General features: G+C 45.7%; 3 protein-coding genes across 3 annotated transcripts; all 3 read left to right on the forward strand.

Moving 5' to 3' along the window:
* The first annotated feature begins 412 nt into the window (after nucleotides 1–412).
* Nucleotides 413–4,664, forward strand: LOC120706943 (NADH dehydrogenase [ubiquinone] 1 alpha subcomplex subunit 6-like). Its single transcript, XM_039991703.1, has 2 exons — nucleotides 413–755; nucleotides 4,260–4,664. The coding sequence occupies exons 1-2, from the start codon at nucleotides 543–545 to the stop codon at nucleotides 4,443–4,445; spliced, it is 399 nt and encodes a 132-aa protein (XP_039847637.1). The 5' UTR covers nucleotides 413–542; the 3' UTR covers nucleotides 4,446–4,664.
* Nucleotides 4,665–7,105: 2,441 nt separating this feature from the next.
* On the forward strand, nucleotides 7,106–8,268 carry LOC120710597 (probable glutathione S-transferase GSTF1). The gene is made up of 3 exons (XM_039996233.1): nucleotides 7,106–7,287; nucleotides 7,394–7,442; nucleotides 7,796–8,268. The coding sequence occupies exons 1-3, from the start codon at nucleotides 7,141–7,143 to the stop codon at nucleotides 8,245–8,247; spliced, it is 648 nt and encodes a 215-aa protein (XP_039852167.1). The 5' UTR covers nucleotides 7,106–7,140; the 3' UTR covers nucleotides 8,248–8,268.
* Nucleotides 8,269–8,993: 725 nt separating this feature from the next.
* On the forward strand, nucleotides 8,994–10,121 carry LOC120706944 (probable glutathione S-transferase GSTF1). Its single transcript, XM_039991704.1, has 3 exons — nucleotides 8,994–9,241; nucleotides 9,350–9,398; nucleotides 9,507–10,121. Exons 1-3 carry the CDS (start codon nucleotides 9,092–9,094, stop codon nucleotides 9,977–9,979), a joined length of 672 nt encoding a protein of 223 aa, XP_039847638.1. The 5' UTR covers nucleotides 8,994–9,091; the 3' UTR covers nucleotides 9,980–10,121.
* Nucleotides 10,122–25,087: the final 14,966 nt, after the last annotated feature.

Consider the following 25,087-nt stretch of genomic DNA (forward strand, 5'->3'; position numbering starts at 1 on the left):
ATAACCATACTCACCGTTTCATTACCCACCCAAAACTCACCCCTCCCCTGCGCGCCCTCCCATTGGACATTGATCCGATGACCCAGATTGAAATTTGCATGGTTTACACGAAGAGAATGCGGACGTTGATCCGATGACCCAGATTGAAGTTTGCATGGTTTACACGAAGAGAATGATTTGCACTCGATATGTTCTCTTCCAATATATGCCCAAATAAAAGAATTAGATATCCATCTCCCCTCATTTCCCTTTCCCACCCTTCATTTCCCACTATCCAAACTTCACCGTAAAATCTTTAAAAAAAAATAAAAACCTCACCCTAAAGGAAAAAATAACTAGAATATTCATTCACGTTTGTATTCGGCCCAAACTTTCGCCTGAACGCCGTCCCCGTCCTTCCGGCCCAACGACACCTCCCGCAGGTCCGCAGCCAAATCACGTGCCCTCCCGGAGGTCGAACCGAAGCCACCAGCCCACCACCAGCACGAGTCACCGGCGAGGGAGAGGGCGAGAGGCGGCGCGGCCGGAGGAGTCGGGGAGCGATGGCGTTCACGATGCGAGCGGTGAAGGTGCCCCCGAACTCGGCGTCGCTGGAGGAGGCGCGGCACCGCGTGTTCGACTTCTTCAAGCAGGCCTGCCGCTCCATCCCCACCGTCATGGAGATCTACAACCTCGACGACGTCGTCACTCCCTCCCAGCTCCGCTCCACCATCGCCAAGGAGATTCGCAAGAATCAGAACATCACCAACCCCAAGGTTCCCCCTCCCGTCCCCTTCGTTTTCTGGCTTCCCCTCTCGGTTCGATCCCTAGGCCAAGATGAACACTTTCTCCGATCTGGATTCTATCCGGTCGAATGGTGCATTTTCTGTAGAATCCGACATATTTGGTTATAGTTGGGCTTCATGAATCGTGGATGCGCCGTCCGGACGGTATGACATTTTGGGTGGATTATAAGATTTTGTTTACGTATAAAAGATTCGCAGCCGATTGCTGTGTATTTTTAGGCTTAGGGTTTGTTTCGATAAATCATCCGCCTTGTAGATTGGCGGGGATTGAGGAGGAAATGAACTAACCCCCAACACCACCCCCCCCCCCCCCCCCCCCCCCCCCCCACAATCCACACACAGTCCCCTCCTATTATCCACATGGCGAATGGACCTATCCAAAGGAGGCCGTACTTATTCAATGGAAGGCAGGTTACAGTTTTTGTAACCTGCTCATGTCATAGCATATCACTCTTACTGGCTAAATGCAAGGTTGACTGTAGTGTTCCATCTATGTTGGTTGGTTTGCATTATAGTTGTGAATTGTGATGCTAAATGTTGCCTGCATGCTTCCATATTAGTCTTAATTTGTCCTAGTTACAGAGTTGCACTTGCTCTTCCATTATGCTTCTATATAATGTATATACAAATGTTTCTGGGGGCAAATTTCCTGATATGACATCAGTTTCACCCAACTATTTCACTATGTTTCTACTTGCATATATGTTTTACGCCTTTAGCCAATAAGGCAGATCACAGTCTGATATTAGGGGTCTTTGACATTTGTAGTCTGGAATTATTTGGTTAGTCGTGATGGATGTCAGCACTTTAAAGTTTACAGGGAAATTCTCTGCATTGCCTGGTGGATAACTATAACTGGCTAACCAACATATTTATAAAAATGTTTGTCAATGCAAATCCCATTAAAGGAAGAATGAGTTTGATACTCATAGTTCCGCAGCCATATGCTTGTTGGATTTCTTAATTCTGTATAAACTCAAATTTTGTTCTTGGTTGTTTTTGTTTGGCAGGATTAAGGATGAAGTTTATAGTTCTAGACAGCTTGCTAATTGTTGTTATATAATCAGCGCATGTTAAATTTAGAGACATTTATGCAGTCCTTTTTTCTCCTAAGAAAGATGCTAGATCCCATTTGCATCTTCTAATGAAGTTAACTATTTTATCATTAGATCTCTCTATCTTAGATTTCATGGTTTACAGTGTCATAATGTTGGCCACAATGCCCATTACAGGTGCTAACTTGCAGTTTCTTGGCTTCTGTTTCTGTAGAATCAATGTTTTACAGTGGTCTAATCAAAATTAATCGCCATGACACGGATAGGGTGATTAGTCATCGATTAGGCTGATTACTTGAGCCCAGTCGAACCTAGCCGTATGTATAGTCATCCTGTACATCCAGGACTGATATGATATGTATACTATACAGTACATATAGTATATATAAGAAGCATCAACACCACAAATTTTGGCGGGGAGCTCCTGGCAAGCAGGCATCTCCTGGCAGCAGAGAGGCATGGAGCTCCTGGACAGGGGGCACTCCTGGCAGCAGGGAGGCGTGGAGCTCCTGGGTGTTTCCTCAGCGGCAGCGTGAATTTTGGCAGGCTGGTGGCGGCGCGTCCACGCGTGTGTTATGAAGGGCATTATGGGACGAGGTGGCTCGGCAGCACTGCAGCTGTGAAATATATACCCAAAATCTAATGGGCCTAATTGCCAGCCCAGTAGCCCACCACCCACCACCTGAAGCCCATTATCTCAAATCTGATCGTTTTCAAGCCTAATTGGATGACTAATCACGGTTAGTGGATGACTAACCGGATGACTAGGTTTCTAGTTGCTCAGACCTAGTCGCTGGCCCTTATTGGTGGCAAGCCCAACTAATCGTGAGTAATCGCGTCACCATTAATTGGACGACTAGAAAACATTGCTTGGAATGTTACTACAAATGATTTGGCCTCAATTCACAATTACAAACTCCTGTATACTTCATATCATGAGATGCAATTAACTTGGCTAAGGTAATGTGGGGTACTTTCCAACTCAGTTTGACATTTTCGCATAATACAAAGTTTCCAATATCTTAACAATTTTTATATGGGGTCAAATTTCACTCCAAGCATACTGCTCTATGTTTCTGTAAACTATATATATTGGGGAATGGCTGTATGCTTTGTGAGTAAAATGAATGATGCATACCTTTTATTCTAGGGTAAATTTACAAAAATCAAGCATAGACATTCTTTATGAAGGTGTCAAAGTTACATAATTCTTGTTTGATGTAATCATGTTGGTTTAACTGTGGGCTATCAATGAACAACTAAAAGCAGCATCTTCTTGAAAATATGGTGATATCAGGAAAGCAGTCTGCGAAAATGTTGTAGTTCTTGTTTTGCAACCAGGGAATGATTTAGGCTTTTTGTTAAAAAAAGATATGCTAGTCATTTTTGGTCAGGAGAAAAGATGTATGACTAATAACATACACTATCTTTTGAGATCCCGATAAATTACATATACCATATTTTTCAGCTGCTAGTACATATTTTGCTTTTTATGGTTTGCCCTTTCTTGTGCTAGCATTTCTTGTCTAAGACAAATAAAAAATTGTAACTACACTTGTATGATTAGGCAGCTTAAGTGGCAAATCTGGTGAGAAAGGACCACAAATGCAAAACCACCCATCAAAACCAGCTCAGGCCTTGCTCGGTTGCGCAGGAATTGGCATCAAATTGGAGGAATAAAATTCAATTCTCCCGCAATCCCTGCCAATCTTTGATAATCCATATTAAACCGAACAAGGCCGGGTGATCTGGATATAACAATAAAGTTAGGGTTGGATTCATGGTATTAGATCAGAGGCCAAACGAAGTCTGGATCAAACTTTGGAGGTTTATTTGGATTTCTTCCTAAATTATTAACTGACTTCAGGTTTGAAAAAACTTGGAATTCATTTAGATTTAGCTCCTTATCAATTGTCATTCCAAGAGAGTGGAAATGAAGGAGCAAGGAGCTGTGTTAAATGTATAGAATCACAGCTGGAACAATGATTCTGATACCATGGTGTTCAGTGATGAACTTTGTATGCACCGAGTTTGGACTAAAATTTCGCAGAAACTCCAATTCTAGAATTAAATTCAATGAGTTTAGGGTATTTCTTGACAATTTAGTGTTGTCATTCAGTGAATTTTACATGATCACAGTGTTACTTTGAAGTACTTCTGTTTTGTACCACTTATGACCTGCAGCCTGAGTCCAACAGAAATTTCAGAAACCTTATCATTTCACATGTTTCATCAATGCCTTTCCCTTAGAGCGATTGCAGATCCCTGCCTTGATATCTGTAGCATTCCATTGCTTCTGAATATCAGGATTGACTCTTCTTTTTAATAATATTAATATTCTTGTAGGTCAGCGGTCTTTCTTACTGAAGTGTCATGCATGTCGATATTCATGTCAACTAACCTTTTTTTTGCAAAGCAGGTTATTGATATGCTTCTGTTCAAGGGGATGGAAGAGCTGAACAACATAGTTGAGCATGCAAAGCAGCGCCATCATGTTATTGGGCAGTATGTGATTGGCCAAGAGGGCCTGGTGCATGAGCTGGGCTCAAAGGATCAAGGGACCTCTGATTTCCTGAAGAAATTCTACAGTAGCAATTACTTCTGATCAGAATTACAGATTTTCACCTTATGTAATACTCGGGAGGTGCTTCAAATAAGATGCTGAACCCAGACCCAGTTATTTCGCCCTGGAGGTTTTGATTTATTTGGCTGAATCCTCTGCTCAATATGATGTTGCTGTTAGTAGTTTCACTTTGTGGATTGTTGTTGTACTTACAGAATTGATGTTTATAAATCAAGCCTACGAAGATCGAGCATCATGTCTTTTGTTTTGGTTCCAGTGAGCAGTTAGCTGAAGATGCGGATAGTCCGAAATCTTATACGCTTTAAATGGACTGAAAGTCTGAAATTTTAAAAATTATTTCGGCTCTATCTCACCCTTGTCCTCGACACCAAATGAGGCTGAATATACACCTCTTGCCTACGGGCTTTTCTGCCTGCTGAGTGAAAGACATCTCTCTGTCAAGACCCGAGCCCGCAATGAAACACCATGTCGTCTCTTAGTTCTGAACTGCGCCCAGTTGATCTTGCCAAGAAGGCTCCTTGCCTGCGAATCACATCACATAAGCAAGAATGAAGGAGAACAACAAAAGATGCATTGCGATCTGAAACAAGATGACATACCATGCAAGCGAACAATCTATTTGAGAAAGAGTTAGCAATATGAACAACATCATCACTTTTATGATAAGGAATAAAGTGTGTCATCTTAGAAAATCTATCCACCACAATAAAAATAATATCCCTCCCCTTTTTACACCTAGATAATCCCAAAACAAAATCTCAAGAAATATCCGCCCAAAGAAGGAACATGAAGAGGCATATATAAACTGTGGATTTAAACGAGACTTAGCTTTTTGACATATTGTGCAACGAGTCACAAACTGCTCTACGTCTTGTCTGATCTTTTCATCCTCCAAGTCTTCATCCAAATACTTCCTGGTCCTCTCCATTTTCTCCAAATATAATAGCATCATTAGGTAGCATACCATTCTCATAATTACCAAATGAACATAGGAACGAGCTCACCTTTTGATGTAGTTGATGTGCACAAGCTCTAGTGATTGATCCTTGCATATCCATGTGAGGAGCATTGTTCGTATCTGAAGGAGTAATGTCCTCATCACGGGGAGCAAAGCCGGAGCACGGTTGGGAGAAGGAGCATGGGCCTGCAGCTGGGGCAGCACTTCCGTAGCACGCTAGCACCACGACAACAGTGATCGGGCGAGGGTGGTGGGCTTGAGGTGGCGATGTGGTGGCCGCTGGACGATCCAGAGCTTCTCACAGAAGATGCCTACATTGTGACAGCGGCGGCGGGCCGGGCATTGCTCCGCAAGGCGGTGAAGGCGGGTCGTCGCAGCGGAGGGGAGGTGCAGATCATGCGGAGCAAGAGGAGCGGAAGTGTAAAGGCGGGGAATGGACGAGATGGAAAAGAGAGAGCTTTATCTATCAAAGTATCGATGAACAACAGATTGATGGAGCTCTTGGCATTGCTTTGTTTTTCTCTCCTTTCCTATCAGCGAGTTCCTATCCTTTTGTTTGAAATTTTGCAGGGATCAGACGAGGACATCAAAAGCCTCATGTGGCCAGTTGGCAAATCGGATGGTTCAATTGGCTGGTTGGTGGACTATCAAGACCTAGTCAAAGATCGTACCAAACTTCATTTTCTTAGTAGTAGAGATTTTCAATGATAAGCCACAAACAACAATAGTATTTTGATAGGCTTAACACTTTGACTGTTGGCCAGTTGACCACGTCCTCCACATAAAAATACATTTCTTGCTACTTGGTCTCCCTCATTGAGTCAAAGAGGGCAGGATGGAGGACGTTGCCATAGGAAGAAGAGGGGGGGGGGGGGGGGGGGGTACACATGCCACTGAAATGTAGAATTCTACAATGATTTGAATTTAGCTCATTTCAATAATGTTGGCAATCCCCATCTAGATGAAGCCACAAACACATCATTTAAATCACTTTACAATGAGTTAAATTTTACACATGTAACCTGCATAAATATTATTTCTAGTTGTCTCAAGACTTTGCATAGTCATAGTAGAGCTTTTAGGGAAGTTCTATTCATTTGCATGATTTTTGCATATGGAGTTAGTTTTGGCCGTATCAGTACTCTTCCAAAAGCATATTTCACAAGCGGTCGCCATATTTTTTAAGTATAATTAGCATCCTTTCCAACAATTTCGTTAGATCACTAACAAAACAATTTCTAGTGTTGTGGAAGTTGAGGAGGGGAAGGAGCCAAGGGCAGAAATACATTTCGCATTAGTCTCATACCAATATGGAACATTGCGTTCAGCATAAGGATAAGTTTGACCTAAAAATAAAAATTGAAGGACTAGATTGGCTGATTTAAAAGTTGAAGAACTAGCTTGACCAAGCAGCGAAAGTTCAAGGACCATATCATCTATTTTGCCTTAATTTTATATCTCAAACAGCATTGGGAAAAGTAATTTTGAGTCACCATGAATCAGTCACATATGATGCTAAAGATTTAATACGTGAACTTCAAAGGGAGTAGTTATCTTCTCCAAAGTTTCCACGCATGGTGATCTAAAGAAAGCGATCACATGATTATCTTTGGTTAACACAAAGCCCCAAGAGTTGACCCATACATAGCTCAAATCTCTATAAAGCAAGTCTTCTTCTCCAGTTAGAGGCACAATCACAGACTCCTCCTACCTTCATCTTCATCTTATTCTCGCACGAGAAGACCACATACAGAGGAAATGGCAATGAAGGTGTACGGGCCAGCAGCGTCGACGAACGTGGCACGTGTTCTGGTCTGCCTGGAGGAGGTTGGCGCAGAGTACGAGGTAGTGCCCGTCGACATGCCCTCCGGCGAGCACAAGGGCCCAGCGCATGTTGCCCGCAATGTAACTCATCACCTCCTTTGTTGAATCCACGCTGTCTACAATTAATCCTCCCTTATCAGCTGGCGCGAGGTCTCTCATGTCTACATTGTACTACTTGTTCATGCAGCCCTTCGGTCAGGTCCCAGCTTTCCAGGATGGTGATCTGATTCTTTCTGGTGAGATTTCAACCAACAATGCTCGTTTCTTGCTTGGTTCAGCCCAAAATTATTGAAAGAGATTTTACAGATGTCATTGCTTGCATCATGGTAGTATGTGGAGATAATTATGTTAAAGAGATTGTGTGATTAGGAAGTCAAACAATGCTGCTATTCTTAGACGAACTCGTTGCCTCCAATTAAACATAAGTACCAGTAATATATTTGTTTCACAGTATTTGTGGCGAATAAAACACAGTGCTCAGAAATAATTAGTAGAGTAGGATCATTCTATATTCTATTCCCCCCCTTAATATGGAATTTTACTATGTGCAACTGTAGACTTACACACATGAAATTGTACATCTCAACAGAGTCCCGTGCAATTTCGAAGTACATCCTTCGCAAAGGCAGGTCCGATCTCCTCCGAGAAAGCAACCTCTCCGAGTCTGCAATGGTGGACGTTTGGCTCGAGGTCGAGAACGCGCACTTCAACAGCGCCATGTCGCCCATCATCTTCGAGAGCTTGGTCGTCCCTAGTTTCCTGGGTGGGGAAACCGACATGAAAATTGTCAAGGAGAATCTAGAGAAGCTGAAGACAGCCCTGGAGGTTTACGAGGCACGTTTGTCCAAGTTCAAGTACTTAGCCGGAGACTTTGTCAGCCTAGCGGACATCAGCCATTTCCCGGCAGCCTACTATCTGCTGGGCGGACCCCATGCGTCAGTGCTTGAGGCGTATCCACATGTCAAGGCCTGGATCGCCGAGGTCAAGGAAAGGCCCAGCGTGAAGAAGGTCGCGGAACTCATGAAGATGCCGTCAGCCTGACCTCAGGAAGCAATATACAAGTGCTTTTCTCTCACACCAAATCACACCAGCTACTAGCCAGCCAGCAGTACTTTTCTCCCACAGTAAATCAGCACCAGCCACAGCCAGCCAAACAAAGTGAAACCTTTGTTATCAAGAACATTCTATTGATTTAATAAAGTGAGCAACCATCTCTTTATAGTAAAATTGAGATGAAAAATCACCCATCCGGCAAACTTCCTTTCATGTTCACAATTCACAGTCACTCCTGTCCCCTCTCTCTCCACCCAAACTCTTAATCTCAAGCGAGTACTCCTCAACACCTATCATTAACAAGGATTCAAATCTCATATGGGGCTCCTCATGTTGAAAATTTACAATTTGGATTCAACTTTTCTTCAAACCTTGGACCCAAAATTCGGGGAAGTTTTGAGTTGAAATTTGTGAGGTTGTAGTTAACAGTTTTGCCATTTGAAGTTTTATTTAGGTAAGCATTATAATTTTTTTGCGAGTAAGCTAAGCATTGAATTTTGCCTCGGACGAAATCTTTTTTGCTGAGATCATTAGTTGGGGCGTGGGGGATAAATAAACCAAATACATCCGGATCATGTATTTGGAGCCGATTATGGTGCGACTACTGTCCGGGCATCACTGCTGACGTTGACGCACTTTTTCAACCATCATTCCGGCGCCGGCTTGATGCTTCGGGAGACCGCCACAACTACCTACTACGCGGACCCAGCACTCCCATTAAAACCACTTGATTTCTCGCCTCTTCCAGGACGGCAGCAGTAGCGGGCACCGCACACCCCAGCTACCACAACCCTCAGCAGGCATCGCAGCTGGTGGGCACGCGACGAGCGCAATGGCGCCGGTGAAGGTGTTCGGGCCGGCGAGGTCGACGAACGTGGCGCGGGTGCTGGTGTGCCTGGAGGAGGTGGGCGCCGAGTACGAGGTCGTCAACATCAACCTCCAGGCCAAGGAGCACAAGGGCCCTGAGCACCTTGCCAGAAACGTGAGTAGCCTCTCTCACTCTCCGGTCGTTCATCGCTCTCTCGACCTCCGATCCATGAGTGGCAGAGTAGAAGCGACTAATTTACTCGGTGTTCTTCTCTTCTTGCAGCCGTTCGGCCAGATCCCGGCGTTCCAGGACGGTGATGTCGTGCTCTTCGGTACACCACTGCTGGCTCTGATTTTTTGCATTGGCACCGTAGCTGTCACTCTCAACAAGTCTCTCGAGTCTTGCTGATTTCTTGACTTACTACTACGTTTGTTTTCAGAGTCCCGAGCGATCTGCAAGTACGTGCTCCGCAAGTACAAGTCAGCCGAGGCCGACCTCCTGCGCGAAGGCAACCTCCGGGAGGCGGCCATGGTGGACGTGTGGACGGAGGTGGAGGCGCACCAGTACAACCCGGCGCTGTCGCCCGTGGTGTACGAGTGCCTCATCGCCCCGGCCATGCGCGGCGTCCCCACCAACCAGAAGGTGGTGGACGAGAGCCTGGGGAAGCTCCGCAAGGTGCTCGAGGTGTACGAGGCGCGCCTGGCCACCAGCAAGTACCTCGCCGGGGACTTCCTCAGCTTCGCCGACCTCAACCACTTCCCCCACACCTTCTACTTCATGGTGACGCCGCACGCGCCGCTCTTGGACTCGTACCCGCACGTCAAGGCCTGGTGGGAGAGGCTCATGGCGAGGCCGTCCATGAAGAAGCTCGGCGCCACCATGGCTGCGGCTGCGGGTGCCAACAAGCCTTGATCGCACAGGACCTCACGCACGCTTAATGCTGATTCAATATATGTATTGCTCAACTCATCCATAATGTACATGCGGCGGCTTTGTGTGCGCTTGGTTTGTCGTTGAATAAAATTGTACTAGCTTGGTTATTGTTTGCACGCCAGTGGAGTCCTGGCAAGTTTGCACCATGTGCCCAGTACACCAGGCAGACTTCATCCTACCAGCTGCCGTTCGTCATCTCGATGATCTCATCTCATTCCGCTTCTGTGCCGTAACATGATTCCCCATTGGAAGCCCAATGTCCTACGACCGTATTCGTGAATGCCTCTTAACTATTCCAGCCCCGTTGAGAGTTGAGACGAGAAATGAGAAAGAAAAAAAAACACACGGACACGGAACCTCTCCAACCCACCGATGCCGATGGCGCGGGGGCAGTGACTCCCCTCCCCATCCTGTACGGCAGAAGCGGCCACCGCACACCCCAGCTACCACAACTCTCGGCAGTCGGCAGGCATCGCATGGTGGGCACACGACGAACGCAATGGCGCCGGGGAAGGTGTTCGGGCGGGTGATGTCAGACGAACGTGGCGCGGGTGCTGGTCTGCCTGGAGGAGGTGGACGCCGAGTACGAGGTTGTCAACATCAACCTCCAGGCCAAGGAGTACCTTGCCAGAAACGTGAGTAACCTCTCTCCAGTCGTTCATCTCTCTCTCGACATACGTGAGTGCTTAGGATTAAACATTTGTCTCAAAGAAATAACTCATCTCACTGCCAGAATCCAGAATTGCCTTGGTGGTCCAAAACCGCAAGGAATATACTAAAACCGCCAAAGAAATCATCTTTGGCGGCTGACCGCCAAGCAAATGCGCCAAGAATAGAGAGCCAAGGAAATTTGATAACCTTGACAGCCAGCTGCCAAGAATGACTTTCTTGGCGGTTCTACTGCACCGCCAAGTTAATAGCTTTTCTTGGCAGCAAAGAACTGCCAAGTCAAAGTTTTATCTTGGCAGCCCTCAACCACCAAGGCCTTGGGTTTATCTTGGCAGCCCTCTACCGCTAAGATAAATAGTTGTTTCCTTGGCCGCCAACCGCCAAGAAAAAGCTACCACCAACAAAAAAAATAGAGTAAAATGCATCGGAGGTTCATAAACTTGTAAGGGTGTGTCATATAGGTCCATCAACTCCGAAAGTGTATTTCTGGGTCCCTAAACTTTTTAAGTCGTTCACCGGAGGTCCATACGCATCCATGTGGGCAGCTAGCGCTGATGTGGCACGCTGACTAGGCGCCACTCTTTCTTCTTCCTCCAGACATAGGTGCCAAGCGGTTCCGCTCGTCCGGCGAGCTCCGCGGCGAGGGGGCACCTCCGCTCGAGGGAGGGAGGGCGGCCCCGCGGCTCCGCTCAGCCGACGAGCTCCGCGGCGAGGGGGCGCCTCTGCTCCGCGTCTCCTCCACCGCCGGGGTAGCCCCTGGCCCGCGGAACTCGCTGGAGCCGCCATCCCGCCCCGCGCCGCCCACGTTGGTAGGAGGTGCGCGAGGAGGCTCGCTGCCGCACCGAGAGAACCGGATCTGGAGGGAGCACCGGCGCGGGGAGGCCGCCGCCGTGCCATGGACCCGCGCGGGCATACGCCATGGCCGCTGCCGCCATGGACCAGAGGGAGGAGTGCCGACGGGAGCTCGAGCCGCGCCATGGCCCCACGGCGGAGCTCGGCCGCGCGCGGAGCTCGATGGGGGCCCGGCAGCCCGGTCTCCACACGCGGCAGAGGAGCTCGAGGGAGAGGAACGGGCGCGGCGCGGGATTGGGAGGAGGGGCGAGCTCGGCCGGCGCCACCGCATGCGCGCTCGCGGGTGCTCGCCGGTGGCCTCCTCGTAGGGCTCCGGTGCGGCGCGGGCCTCCGGCCGCCACCGCCTTGGCCCCGCGTGGGTCCGGCCGGGACGGAGCTCCGGGGCCGCGTCCAGGCGCCCTCGAGGCCGATGGGGCACGCTCGCCGGCCGCCTCCGCCCCGCCGCGCTCTCGCTGGCGGTGGAGGGAGGGAGGGAGGAGGCGGCGCCGCGGCTCGCCTCGCCACACCTGGAGCATGGCGAGGGGCGGCGCGCCTGGGGAGAGGGAGTGGGAGAGTGAGAGAGGGAGGAAGGGAGGGAGGGAGCGAGCCATGGCCAGCTGTCCTCCTGCTGGTCGCCGTGCCGCGGTGGCGGGGCGCGGCGGCGAGTGCGAAGGCGGAGCGCAGCGGCGGCGAGGGCGAAGGTGGAGCACAGCGGCGAGCTAGTGGCGGGGCGCGGGACGAGCGGCGCCAGCGCAGGGAGAGAGGGAGGGTGGGAGCCATCGGCGCAAGGAGAGAGGATGGGTGGGAGAGAGAGAGGAAGGCGTGGAGAGAGGAAGGAGAGATGCATGAAAGATAAAGATGCCCAGTCAGCACGCCATGTCATCGATACTTGCTCACGTGGAGGGGTATGGACCTGCGGTGAACGACTTAAAAAGTTTAGAGACCCAAAAATGCACTTTCGAAGTTGATGGACCTATATGACACACTCTTACAAGTTTATGGACCTCCCATGCATATAACTCAAAAAAATAAATCAATCTATCTTAAATTATACATGCATATAGTTAACTAATTGTGCATTTCACCAACTCATCTTAGCAGATACATCAAAAGCATGCCATTTCATAAGCAATAAAATGGCTTATCTCCAAGATCATTGCAAATACATTTATCCTACAATATAATCCTTGAGTAAACCCATGCATCTAAATACAAGTCAATACCAGTTACCAAAATTATCTATAGACTCAGAAATACCCAGAATTACCCTCATCTCACTACAGACCACAACAAACTTCCTTGTCCAAGTCGTCGAGACCATTCCTGCAAAAAAATAGCTTCATCGCTTAGTTCTACTCAACATAAACACATCACTTTAGAAGACATATCAAGTGTCTACACAACAAACTCGACCCGGGCTTTTTAGCCATGGTTCGGAAACAACTCTTCTCTGGAGTGATCTATGATGACCCCCTTGACCATTTGCAAGGATTCGAGGAACTATGTTCAAGCTTGGTAATCCCAGACATGACACAGTAAACCTTGCGGTGGAAATTGTTTCCTTTCTCTCTCATTTGGAGGGTGGAACAATGGTACACCCTCACGATAGGGAGTATGAGCGGAGATTGGGAAGAGCTTCAAGCTGACTTTGTCACTCGTTCTCTTTCACTAAACACATAAACTCCCTACCGATTGACATTCTCAACTTTGAGCAATTAGAGAAGGAGTCCATAGGTGCAGCGTGGGCTAGATTCTTACGCATTTTGGCATCTAGCTCAGACTTATCTATACCCAACGATGTGTCATTGAATATTTTTTGCTCGGGTTTAGACATGAAATCTACCCTAAACCTCGACATCGCCGCCGAAGGATCATTTTCACAAACAACTCCAGTGGAAGGGAGAGAAATCTTGGATAGTTTCTTAGAAAACTCTTACTTTCCTACCGACCAAGGAGAACCTCATCGTGAGGAATCCGTGTCGAGCCATGAGAGTCTCGTCTGTTGAGACCTCTCCCAAACCACGAACACCGAAGGAAGAGGAAATTTAACCTTCGGAGTTCTCTTCCCGATTCAAGGATGAGCCTTTAGGAAATATCCCGAACACCTCGAATCTCCACGACACCCAATTAAGGGAGGAACTTTCTTCTATCAGTATCAATCAATTACACAATGTCCTGACAGAACCTTTTCTTAGTCCTACGGTACCTCTTTCTCCTCCTCCCAATCCTCTTAATAAACCATTTCTCGAGGAGGTCATAAAGGAGGAATGGTCAGATGGAGCAAGATGCTTTTTCAAAGACGTATGGACGACTAAACCCTCCACGATCATTGCATACTCTATAGGAGGAATTACCATAGAAGCCCATGTTAACCCCATCGTGGAGGTTAACATCATGCCATGGCACTTAGAGTATACTTTGTTAGGCGATGCTACGCTAAGACCATCCGACAAGCTACTCAAATATTGTCCCTTTGGACACACTATTGAATGTCGGGGGGTCGCAAGTGTTGTGTTGCTAACCTTAGACAAAATCGAGGTGCATTTAGATTTTCACATCTACAATATCCTCAATTTTGATCTTTTCCTAGGCTACCCGCTAGAAAAACTTTTAGCATCTCATGGGAGCCTAGATGTAATGCCAAGGGAAAATGCTTCTGCTACTGCTACCTCTTGTTTAGAAAAATCCATGGTAAATCATTTTCTGTTGCAAACATGTCCGCTCGAGGAGATAATGCATACATCTCCGTTCGTATCATCCGAGCCAGTTCTCTTGGAAGTTGCAAAATCTGCCACTTCCGAAGGATATGACTCGGAAGATAGCCTTCACCTTTATAAAGACGAACGATCATCATCATCCTCAATCGAGTTTGAGCCTCTTCCCGCTGGCCCAAAATATGTTGTTCTCGACCAAGATCGAGAATCAATGTCGACCTTTCACAATGAATCCCTTGAGATGGAGAATCAATGTGCTATGGAATTTTGTGAGGCGCCAACTCTAGAGTGTGATGAAAAAGATTTCACACATGAGCATGGGAGTTTCACTTTTAAAATACCATGTAAACCATGCTCATTCAATGCAACTCCAGAGTTAGGCATGATTAGTGCACCGTGCACACACGAGAACTACAACCACCTTATAGTCCTCTTCGGCAAAATCTTCAGAAGGTTGGTTGTAGATGTATATGTTTATTGTAAACATTGCAGATTTCGTGCGTGTACCATGGCACTAACCTTATAGCTAGCTTAAACAATTGGTGGTGAAATAATGACCCATCACCAATGATAGCTGCAAGAGTTATCATGGTCGAGCTTATGACCATAAAAAAAAAACACTGCCGGAAGATAGTCTGGATTATCATATATTTATTTACTTATTTATTTTCCTTTCAATAAAAAGTAAGAGCATGTTCTAGGGTATAGTTTTCCTTCGGGTATTTTTGATCACAAACCATTCCAGGGGAAGATCAAAGAGAACGATGGATAGACAACGCCTACGAACATGTGAGCTACAACAACTACAACACCTCGATATGTCTTGGTGGAGAAACAACTACGGAAGGAGACTTGAACTCCATGCACTTGAAGTTCTGTTGCCCAACAATGCAAACTCCAAGTGTGGGCAGGTATGTGAGTACCCAAGTAAATTCTTCTCATACCAATTCATTATCTTGGTATGGAAATGTGTTGCTTCTTGCTTCTTGCTCCATAAAAGAAAAAAAAGAAAAAAATGAGAGGAGTTGCCGTGGTCACAATGTTGAACTCTTCATCAACAACCCATTGTGGTAAGAACTCTCAATGTCCTACTTTTGACATTAAACAAAGCCCTGCCGGGAGGTCACCCGAGGATCACCAGTTTCGTGCTCATGCTTATCTCTATTTGAATAAAGCTCAATCATGCTTCATGCTTCCTTCATCTGTCCCCGTATGCTCTAGTTTGAATGTGTGTCCGGAAATACATTCATAGGCGTTTTAAATTAAGCATGGTGCATAGATTGAAATGTCTTTTTCGGTCAAACTGACATGGTGTCAAGTTTGATTGATGAACCTTAGAGTTAATACTTGTATAGATATTTGTTGCATTTGTGGACTAACCTTTGCAGAAATCTTCAAATCTAATTGGGTGAGTCATTGAGCTGAATTCAAATGGAAAGGTAAGCCAAGGTTTTGGATTAATGTTGCACAACATACTCATATTGATGCAATTTGTGACACTTCAGGTGTCAGTAATTAGAACATAGGATCATGTGTGAAATTTGTGTTTATTCGTGTGTGAAAGTTTATTTTTTTCAATGCAAAATTAAAGGTATTTTTGTAATTATGGAAAAATTACAAGCCCCTTTTTGCAAAAGTTTTGGCTTAGGAAGTAATTCAAAATTTGTGAAGGACTTTCTTGCAAGAGTGCTAGCAATCATTGCTTTGGCAGCTTTATTGCAAGTAAGTCCTGAATTTGTTGTATTTTGCTACCAAAAAGTACTTTTCCTTTATTAAATAGAATTCTTTTGAAACTTCAAAAATATTTCAAAATCCTTTGATCTAGTGAAATTTTGCACAACATGAAAGTTGTAGATCTTGAAAAACTGAACAACTTTCATTTTTGGCACTTTTTCATTTGAGCCCTAGAACAGTTGGAAATTTTAGATTACAGTGAAGCCCCTGAGGTTTTCACATTTTCCACATTAGTCCCTGGAACCTTTCTTCTACCTCCCGCTTGGCCGAAACAGCGCCGCCGCTCGCCGCCGCTGTTTCCCTCGCCCACCGGCCGCCCGCGCCGCCGTTTGGAGTGCCGCCGAGCCTTCCTGGCTCTCCCTGGCCCCACTTCACCCCTCGCTGGCGCTTTTCCCCTCCTCCACGCGGCGCCGTCAGCTCGCCGCCTCTGTTTTCCAACTCCGTCGAGCCCAACCGCCGCTGGAACTTCTCCCTGAGCCGCCTCACCGCTCCACGCATCAAGCACAAGATCCACGCCACCACTCCACCTCCTCTGCTGGTCCCTTCACCCCGCGCCACACCGCCCTCAGAACTCCCCATCACGCCACGACCGACGGCCGCCGCGGATTGCCCCGCCCACCACCGATTTTGCTCCCCTCAGTCGAGATCATCTTCTGGACCTCTTCTTCTGCTTATCCTTCTCAATTTTGGGCTATAAATAGCCTGGCCGGGCTTCTTCGCCGGTGTACACACACCGCCACCGTCTTCCTCCAACTCCGACGAGTCCCTGCCCGCCGTGGACCCGTCGCTCCAGACCCTCCCTAATCCCCACGACCTCCCAGCTAGCTCCGCCTTGCTCCCACGAAAGGTCGCCAGCCCCTTCTCCCTGCTAATCCCTCATCAGAGCGCCGCCATCGCTGTTCACATCCGCCGCCGTGCCCTGCTCCCCGCCGACGAGCTTCCTCCGGCCGTCCCGCGCCCCATCCAAACCTACCAAGAGGTTCGCCTCAACCTTCTCGTGCTCGCTGGCCCCTCGGCCCTCGCCACCGGCGACCAGCGCCGCCGGAATCCGACGAACCCCCCCTGTCATCTCCTTCTTGGGCCAAGGACCCGATTGCATTTCTTTAAAACCTTCCAGGGTCCTTTCTGCAAAAGATTAAAACTCTTATATTTATTTTATGTGCTGAACTTTGAAAAATTCTAGAAAAATGTAGAAAAACAAAAAAATGTCAAATTAATTTTCTTGTGTTCCTTGTAATTAGCTCTACAGTTTTGTGCTATGAGTTTGAGCTATTCTTTTGTGTAGCTAATTCTAAAAATAGGATTCACATATAGTTCTTTTTATTTATATCTTTATTTCCAAAACTTTATTTTGAGTGACCTTTTGACCACATGCTCTTTAGAGTATGTCAAACCCTGTATAATTTTTTCTAAAGTTATTAGTAGACTCTAGTTAGTGCTTTTAAAATTTCTTTTGAGTGTTTTGTTTATATTCTTCAGGATTACTTTTAAAAATCCTTTTTGAAATAAAACTCCTTTTTCATGTTAATTTATGGAGTTTAATTGTGTTTACTTTTGCTCTATAAACAATTGCTCAGTAAAGTGAAACTTTTAAGTTTAATCTTAAATGGTTACTCTATTGGTCTTCAACTTTGTAGTGAAGGAAAGCTATACTCAAGCACTTCACTAATTTCCAACTTCTGCATTGCATATAGAAACAACCTCACTAGCAGACGGAAATTTCTCTGAAGCTCAAGCTAATAATGTTGAAGTAACTGAAGTCCCGAACTCTATTTCGGAAGAGACAACACCTACTGACCCCATAGACACCACTGAAGGCAAGCCCCGGTGCATAATCCTATTATTTCAAATTATGCCACTTATTACTTCTTACTTGTGCATTTAAGTTATTGGAGTTGAATGAAAACCTTAGATGCATAATTCTATGTTCCTATTGATTGAACACTAGATCTGAGTTCGAGTAAATGCTATGCTAATAGGACCGGTAAAAGTCGAGTGATTGCCTGTCACTCGCGAGCTTTATAGGAGTTGATTGTTTACTTTCATGCAATCACTATAAGGATCATGGACGTATTTGTTGAAGTCCGTCTGTGTTGATGAACTTGTTAAGGTCGCAGTGTGTGGTAGCGGTGGTTAAGCGTTTGAAAGTACTAGACACATGCCGTAAATATGGTACGCGGCAAGCCTAGTAACTGATCGGCCCGGCAAGTGGACATACTCCCCACTCTCTCTTAGAGATAGGAAGTTAAATTTATGTTGCAACACCACGGGTACAGAGATGTGGTGGTTCTCTGTTGTCGGGGAGAGTGGCACTGATCCATAAACCGGAATGAGAAGCAAACGGTTGCTTGGGAGTGACTCGTCAGTGCTCCAAGCGTGTGTGTTAGGTTTACCCTTGCAAGGTTGGAAATTCAATTCAAAATCGTCTGTTTCTCGCGGATATTGAGACTGCTTGATCCCTTTGCCACATAGAGTAAGAAGTGAAACATTTATGATATTTAATCTTATTGAATGCAATTATACTCTCTACCATGTTTGTGTAGATAGAAACTTATCTAGATTGGTTAATCCAACTAGAACCTGAAAGCTTAAATTTAAAAGTAAGGATCTACTCTTTGTTGCTTTTCAGCAAAAAAAACCCCAGAGCCTTCACAAGCTTTGCATGTCTAGTTAAAGGGCTATGATATATCCTGAGACGGGTCAGTCTTGCTGAGTATTAGCATACTCAGTCTTGCTTGTGACTTTGTTTTCAGGAATGACTTGTGAGGAACCAAACACTAGTTTGCCTTGGCCTAGTGTTTTACCTGCTGGTTGGTCTATGGAATGGGAACCATCTCCGGCCAGTAATGACTCGGCTGAATGATGTCATGTTCGGGCTTACCATGACATCTACCCTACGACGGTTATATATAGTCGTGTTTTCTTTCCGTTGCAGAACTTCTCTCCTACACCTAGTTTCTTTTAAACTTCTCTAAGTTCCTTTGGAATAAAGTTTGTAAAAGCTAGAACTTCGGTTTACTAGCTTTAAAATTTGATGTAAATTACACCCCTTATCTATGTGGTATGAAATATTGTGGAATGTTGTATCTCTGACTCGCCTTCGTGCGGGATGTATACTTGTGTTATGATCAGATACTCAGTGGTTTCATCGGGATGTTACCCGACAGACCAATGATTATACCGGTAGAGGTGCGATGCGCACTCGAACTGGTGTAATTCAAACTGGTTCTGCCACAGCTGGTATCAGAGCAGACAAGTATACTCCGGATGGTACAACAAACCTTAGAAAGATTTTGAATAAAAGATGTGCTCAACAAAAGTGTTTACAAAAATGTGTTGGACTCGTTAAGGATTGTGCTTCGACCGTAAAGCCCTAGGGTGACGATTTATGGGTATTATAAGGTGGCTATTAACTATATGTTTGCTGCAGGTATACTAACCATGGTTCGATAGGCTAAGAACGGTTAGGATCTGTCAACTAGATTTTAGAGAGAGAGACGTATGCCACCGAAACTAACCACGTAAGACCAAATGTATTTGGCAATTATTTTTGGTTGTGAGGACGATAGAACGTGCATGCATTGCTAAAACTTAAATGTTATGCTTGAACATCTTTTAAGGATTTCTAGAGTGCTTGTTTGGTTTAATTTGGTGAGTGCTTTGTTCTGAACCTAGATTTAGTTGACCTTAGGAGAGGTAAACTACTTGGGCTTAGATCGAGTTTTGTACCCTTGATCGTTTGTTCAAGGAAGTCTCAAGTGATCAACTAGCCTTGTTATAGTTGGATCATTCATGATTCTTTTGAAACTTTACGTTTCAATAAACCATATCCTGCAACTTTTTGTCCCTTTTTGGGCGACATCTCACCATTTGAATTTTTGTTTCAGATGGCTGATGTTTCGAGCACTTCTCAGGATGGTGCGGGCCACACCCACACCAACGGACTCACTGGGAGGGTTTTCCTCGTCTTCTGTGGGAATCTCTCCAGCTCTTTTGTTATACTGAGCAGCCCCAGTACGACTGCTTCACATACACAGCGGTAGGAGTTACCCGTTGCACTGTGAAGATGACCATACCACAGCACCCTTTCCGAGCTCGTTGGCAACCTAGAGATTGAGACATTTGGATATCGCCTCGCCGACACGGTTGAAGCCGCCGCTCTAGAGGCTATTACTGCCTTCTGCGAGCAGCATCCCAATGAAGTGGCAGAGTACCCTAGCGGTCTTTTTCCCACCGCAAACAACCATGACCCCGAGTGGTCTTTTCGAGTGGAACATTGTGCACACCTACTTGGTGATTCAGCGGGAGATATGGTGAGTATGATGGACAGATTCAAGAACGCCCAGCTTCGCCATCAGGAGCTACAACGCCGCGGCATTATCCACTTGGCTAGTGAGGCACAAGTCACTCATAGCAAGTTGGACAGGCAAATTGCTCAGGTGGAAGAGCTTCTGGCAGCAGTTACCGCCCGAGACGAGGTGATAGCCCAAAACGAGGCGACGATAGGCCACCGAGAGGACCAGATCGTTGAGAACGATGCCCTTATCAGCCAGCGCAATATAGTAATAGAGTTTCTTTAGGAGCAGGTTCAGGACCTCACTCTGGAACTTGATGATGCTAATGCTTACATCGAGTTTCTCCAAGTGCCGCCAGTACCACCCGATATCCCAGACCAGCCTGCGAGAAATGAAGAAGAAGACCTCGAAGAGATTGAAGGAGTTTCTGACCTTGACTCTGAGCACGAAGGTCTAGAGCCCGAAGCTCAGAGCAAAGACCTTTCTCTTGGTAGCGAGTCTTCAGTTGGCAACCTCGATGATTTCTAGATCGTCGAAGCTCTTAGGCTTGACTTCCCTTAGAAGTAGAACTATGTAAATAGGAAGTGATGTAAGATAGCCTGGATGGAAACATCACTTATTGTAGCATAGTAGTATGGGAGTAGGTTGTGACTTTTGTAGCATATCCACCGCCATGACTGTAATATGAAGCTTGGAATAAATGGCCATGTCTGTATGGAAACTTTGTCTTTCCTTACATTTTTTAGCTGAATTGGTTGAATAGCATGTGAGATATGCATGTTGTTGCAATCAGCATCATTCTATTTTCAACTGTCTGTGTGCTCTTTTGATATGCTATGTTTTGCACTATACCATTTGATAATGGAAGCAAAGTTGAACTGTGATCTAATGGATACCTTCCATGATTCAGATGGTGGGCTCAACGCATGGTACCCCCGAAGGCTTTAGCCATGGCCAAGCTGGTGGATCTCAGCAACCGCCACCACCACCTCTGAATTTGGCGGAAGTAATGGCCTTGCAGACCGAGCAGCTACGGCAACTAGTGCAGGGGCAACAAAATCATCCACGCTCTCAGCAACGAGGACGTGATGATCATATTCCCCTGGCAGCTGGTTATCAGGAATTCTTTGGTACCCAGCCCCCGCTGTTCCACAAGACCGATGAGCCCCTGGACGCAGATGCCTGTCCTCGGACTATTGAGTCGAAATTCGCTCTACTGCCAGTCCCATGCTCCGAAGCTAATAAGACTCTCTTCGCTGCCCAGCAGTTACGTGGCACTGCCCGCATCTGGTGGTACAATTATCGCACCACGCTACCTGCTGACCATGTAGTCCTCTGGGACGAATTCAGGACCGCCTTCAGGGCGCATCATATTCCTGAAGGACTCATGGACCAGAAAATGAATGAGTTTTTGGCACTAACACAAGGAACCTGCACGGTGCTACAATATGCACAGGTCTTCAACCACATGTGCCAATACGCGGGCTATCATGCTGATAGCGATGCCAAGAAGCGGGATCGTTTTCGCGCAGTCTCAACACCAAGCTTAGGGAGCGCCTCAACCTTGTCCGCCCCGACAGCTTCAATGAACTGGTAAATCTCTCCATTACTCAAGATGATTGCATAGCAGCGCATCGCGCTGAGAAGAAGCGGAAGGCACCAACTAGACCCTCTGGTGCGCAGCCACCGAGGTATCGTTTGGTGCAGAACACAATTCCCAGGGCCCCACAGAGAAATCCTCCATCCGACAAATGGGTTTTCAGGCCACCCCAGCAATAAGGAGCAGTTAGACCTCCTATGCCTCAACAGCAACAGTTTGGGCCAAGGCCGAACTTCCAACAGCCCAACCGTGTGAATGGTAATAACCGCTGTTTTACTTGTGGAAGTCCTGTGCACTTCGCCAGTAATTGTCCCCGAAATCAGAAGCCTGCCCAAGGTCAGAATTCTAATCAGAACAACCAGGGCAAGGGTAAGAAGCAAGTCATGCAAGTCAGGCAAGGGAAGATCAACTTTACTACTCTTGTTGAACTTCCGGAGGGCGCACCAATTTTGACGGGTACATTCACTATCCATCATAATCCTACAGTCATATTGTTTGATTCTGATGCAACTCATAGTTTTATTAGTACTAAATGTGGGGCAAGACTAGGATTGGATTCTAATCATACTAAGGCACCATACATGATTACCACGCCTGGTGGTAAAATAGCTTCCAATCAAATCCTTAGATATGTGCCAATTCAGTTGGGTAGCAAGTTGATTAAAACCGACTTGATTTCTTTAAGTTTAGAAGGTATGGATGTTATCCTGGGTATGGACTAGATGAGCAAACATAGAGTACTATTAGATATCTCTTCCCGAGCTATTGAGATTGATTCACCATACCAAGGAGCCACTACTCTTTATCTTCCATCACAAGAGTGCATCTCTCCTTGTACCTTTGCCATGAAAGATATCAAACTTGAAGACATTCCGGTAGTGTGCGAGTATGCGGATGTCATTCCGGATGACTTGCCCGGACTAACCCCTGATAGAGATATTGAGTTTGTGATTGAACTACAACTAGGCACAGCTCCTATCTCTAAAATACCCTACCGGATGCCACCAAATGAGTTAGCAGAATTAAAGATCCAGCTTCAAGATCTTCTGGACAAGGGTTACATTCGACCAAGTGCTTCACTTTGGGGTTGCCCAGCCCTATTAGTGAAGAAAAAGGATGATAGTTTGAGGCTATGTGTGGATTATAGACCCCTCAATGCGGTAACAATTAATAATAAGTATCATCTTCCCCGCATTGACATCCTGTTTGATCAGTTAGCTAGAGCTAAAGTTTTCTCTAAGATTGATCTTCGTTCTGGTTATCATCAAATCAAAATCAAGCCTTGTGACATATCGAAGATGGTCTTCTCTACCAGATATGGACTCTATGAGTATCGGGTTATGTCTTTTGGCCTTACCAATGCACCGGCTTATTTTATGTATCTGATGAATTCGGTGTTTATGCCAGAGCTAGACAAGTTTGTTGTTGTCTTTATTGATGACATCTTGATCTATTCCAAGAATGAAGAGGGTCATGCTGACCACTTGCGAGTTGTTCTCCAAAGATTACGGGATCATCACCTTTATGCTAAATTCTCGAAATTTGAATTCTGGCTGGATAGTGTGAAATTTCTGGGACATACTATCTCCAGTAAAGGCATATTCGTTGATCCAAGCAAGGTTCAGGAAGTAATGGATTGGAAGCCTCCCACTTCAGTCCATTAGATCAAAAGTTTTTTTGGCTTAGCCGGATATTATCACTGCTTCATCCCAAATTTCTCCAGAATAGCCAAATCTATGATGGAGTTAGTAAAGAAAGGAGTTAAGTTTGTTTGGGATGACAAGTGTGAAGAAACATTCCACACTCTTCGAGCGCAACTAACCGCTGCTCCAGTGTTAGCTCAACCAGATAACACCAAGCCATTTGATGTTTATTGTGATGCTTCTGGCACCGGACTTGGATGCGTACTTATGCAAGATAACCGAGTAATTGCTTATGCATCACGAGCACTTCGAACTCATGAGAAGAACTATCCTACTCATGATCTTGAGTTAGCAGCAGTTGTCCAAGCTCTCAAGATATGGAGGCATCATCTTATGGGAACCCATTGTAATATCTACACTGACCATAAGAGTCTCAAGTACATCTTCACACAAGCTGATCTGAATAAGAGACAAAGACGATGGCTAGAGCTCATCAAGGATTACGATCTTGAAGTGCATTATCTCCCCAGCAAAGCAAATGTGGTTGCGGATGCACTTAGCTGCAAGTCACACTGCCATTGCTTAGAGGCGGAATCATTCAATGAAACTCTATGCAATGAAATGAGGAAACTGAACCTAGAAATGGTTCTGCAATGGAGCTTGAATCACATAGCTATTAAGCCTACGATTCAAGATAGTATTATCTCGGTGCAACTACGTGATAAAAGTGTCCAGATCATTAAACAAGAGTTAGCTCAGGGTAAAGAAAAGTATAAGTGTTTTCATCTGGATCATAAGGGAGTTCTGTGGTTTGACAATCACATTATTGTTCCCAAAGACCATCAACTCCGCAGGAAAATTCTCGATGAAGCATATCTCTCAAAGTTCTCCATTCATCCGGGTAGCACCAAGATGTACCGAGATCTTAGACAGAATTATTGGTAGACCAGAATGAAAAGGGAGATAGCTAAGTACGTTTCTGAGTGTGATGTTTGCCAGAGAATTAAAGCCAGTCATCTCAAGGTAGCAGGCACACTTTAACCTTTGTCAATTCCATCTTGGAAATGGGAGGACATTAGTATGGACTTCATCGTTGGCTTACCCAACACATCTCAGAAGCATGACTCAATATGGGTGATCATTGATAGATTAACCAAGACTGCTCATTTTCTCCTAGTGCATACTACTTACTCCGCTAAAAGGTATGCGGAAATCTATCTTGATCAAGTAATTCGTCTCCATAGTGTACCCAAGACAATTATATCTGATCGAGGAATGCAATTTGTTGCACATTTATGGGAGCAGCTACAGGCTTCTCTTGGAACCAAGTTGATTCGTAGCTCTGCTTATCATCCTCAAACAAATGGACAAACTGAAAGAGTAAACCAAATACTTGACGATATGCTCAGAGCATGTGTCATACAGTATAACAAGAACTGGGATAAATGTCTGGCTCTAGTAGAATTCTCATACAATAACAGTTATCAATCCAGTTTAAAGATGGCAACGTTCGAAGCATTGTATGGCCGAAGATGTTGGACTCCTTTGAGGTGGTCACAGACTGGAGAACGCAAAATTTTTGGACCTGATTTAGTAACTGA

This window comes from Panicum virgatum, chromosome 5K (genome assembly GCF_016808335.1).
Source record: "Panicum virgatum strain AP13 chromosome 5K, P.virgatum_v5, whole genome shotgun sequence".
NCBI lineage: Eukaryota > Viridiplantae > Streptophyta > Magnoliopsida > Poales > Poaceae > Panicum > Panicum virgatum.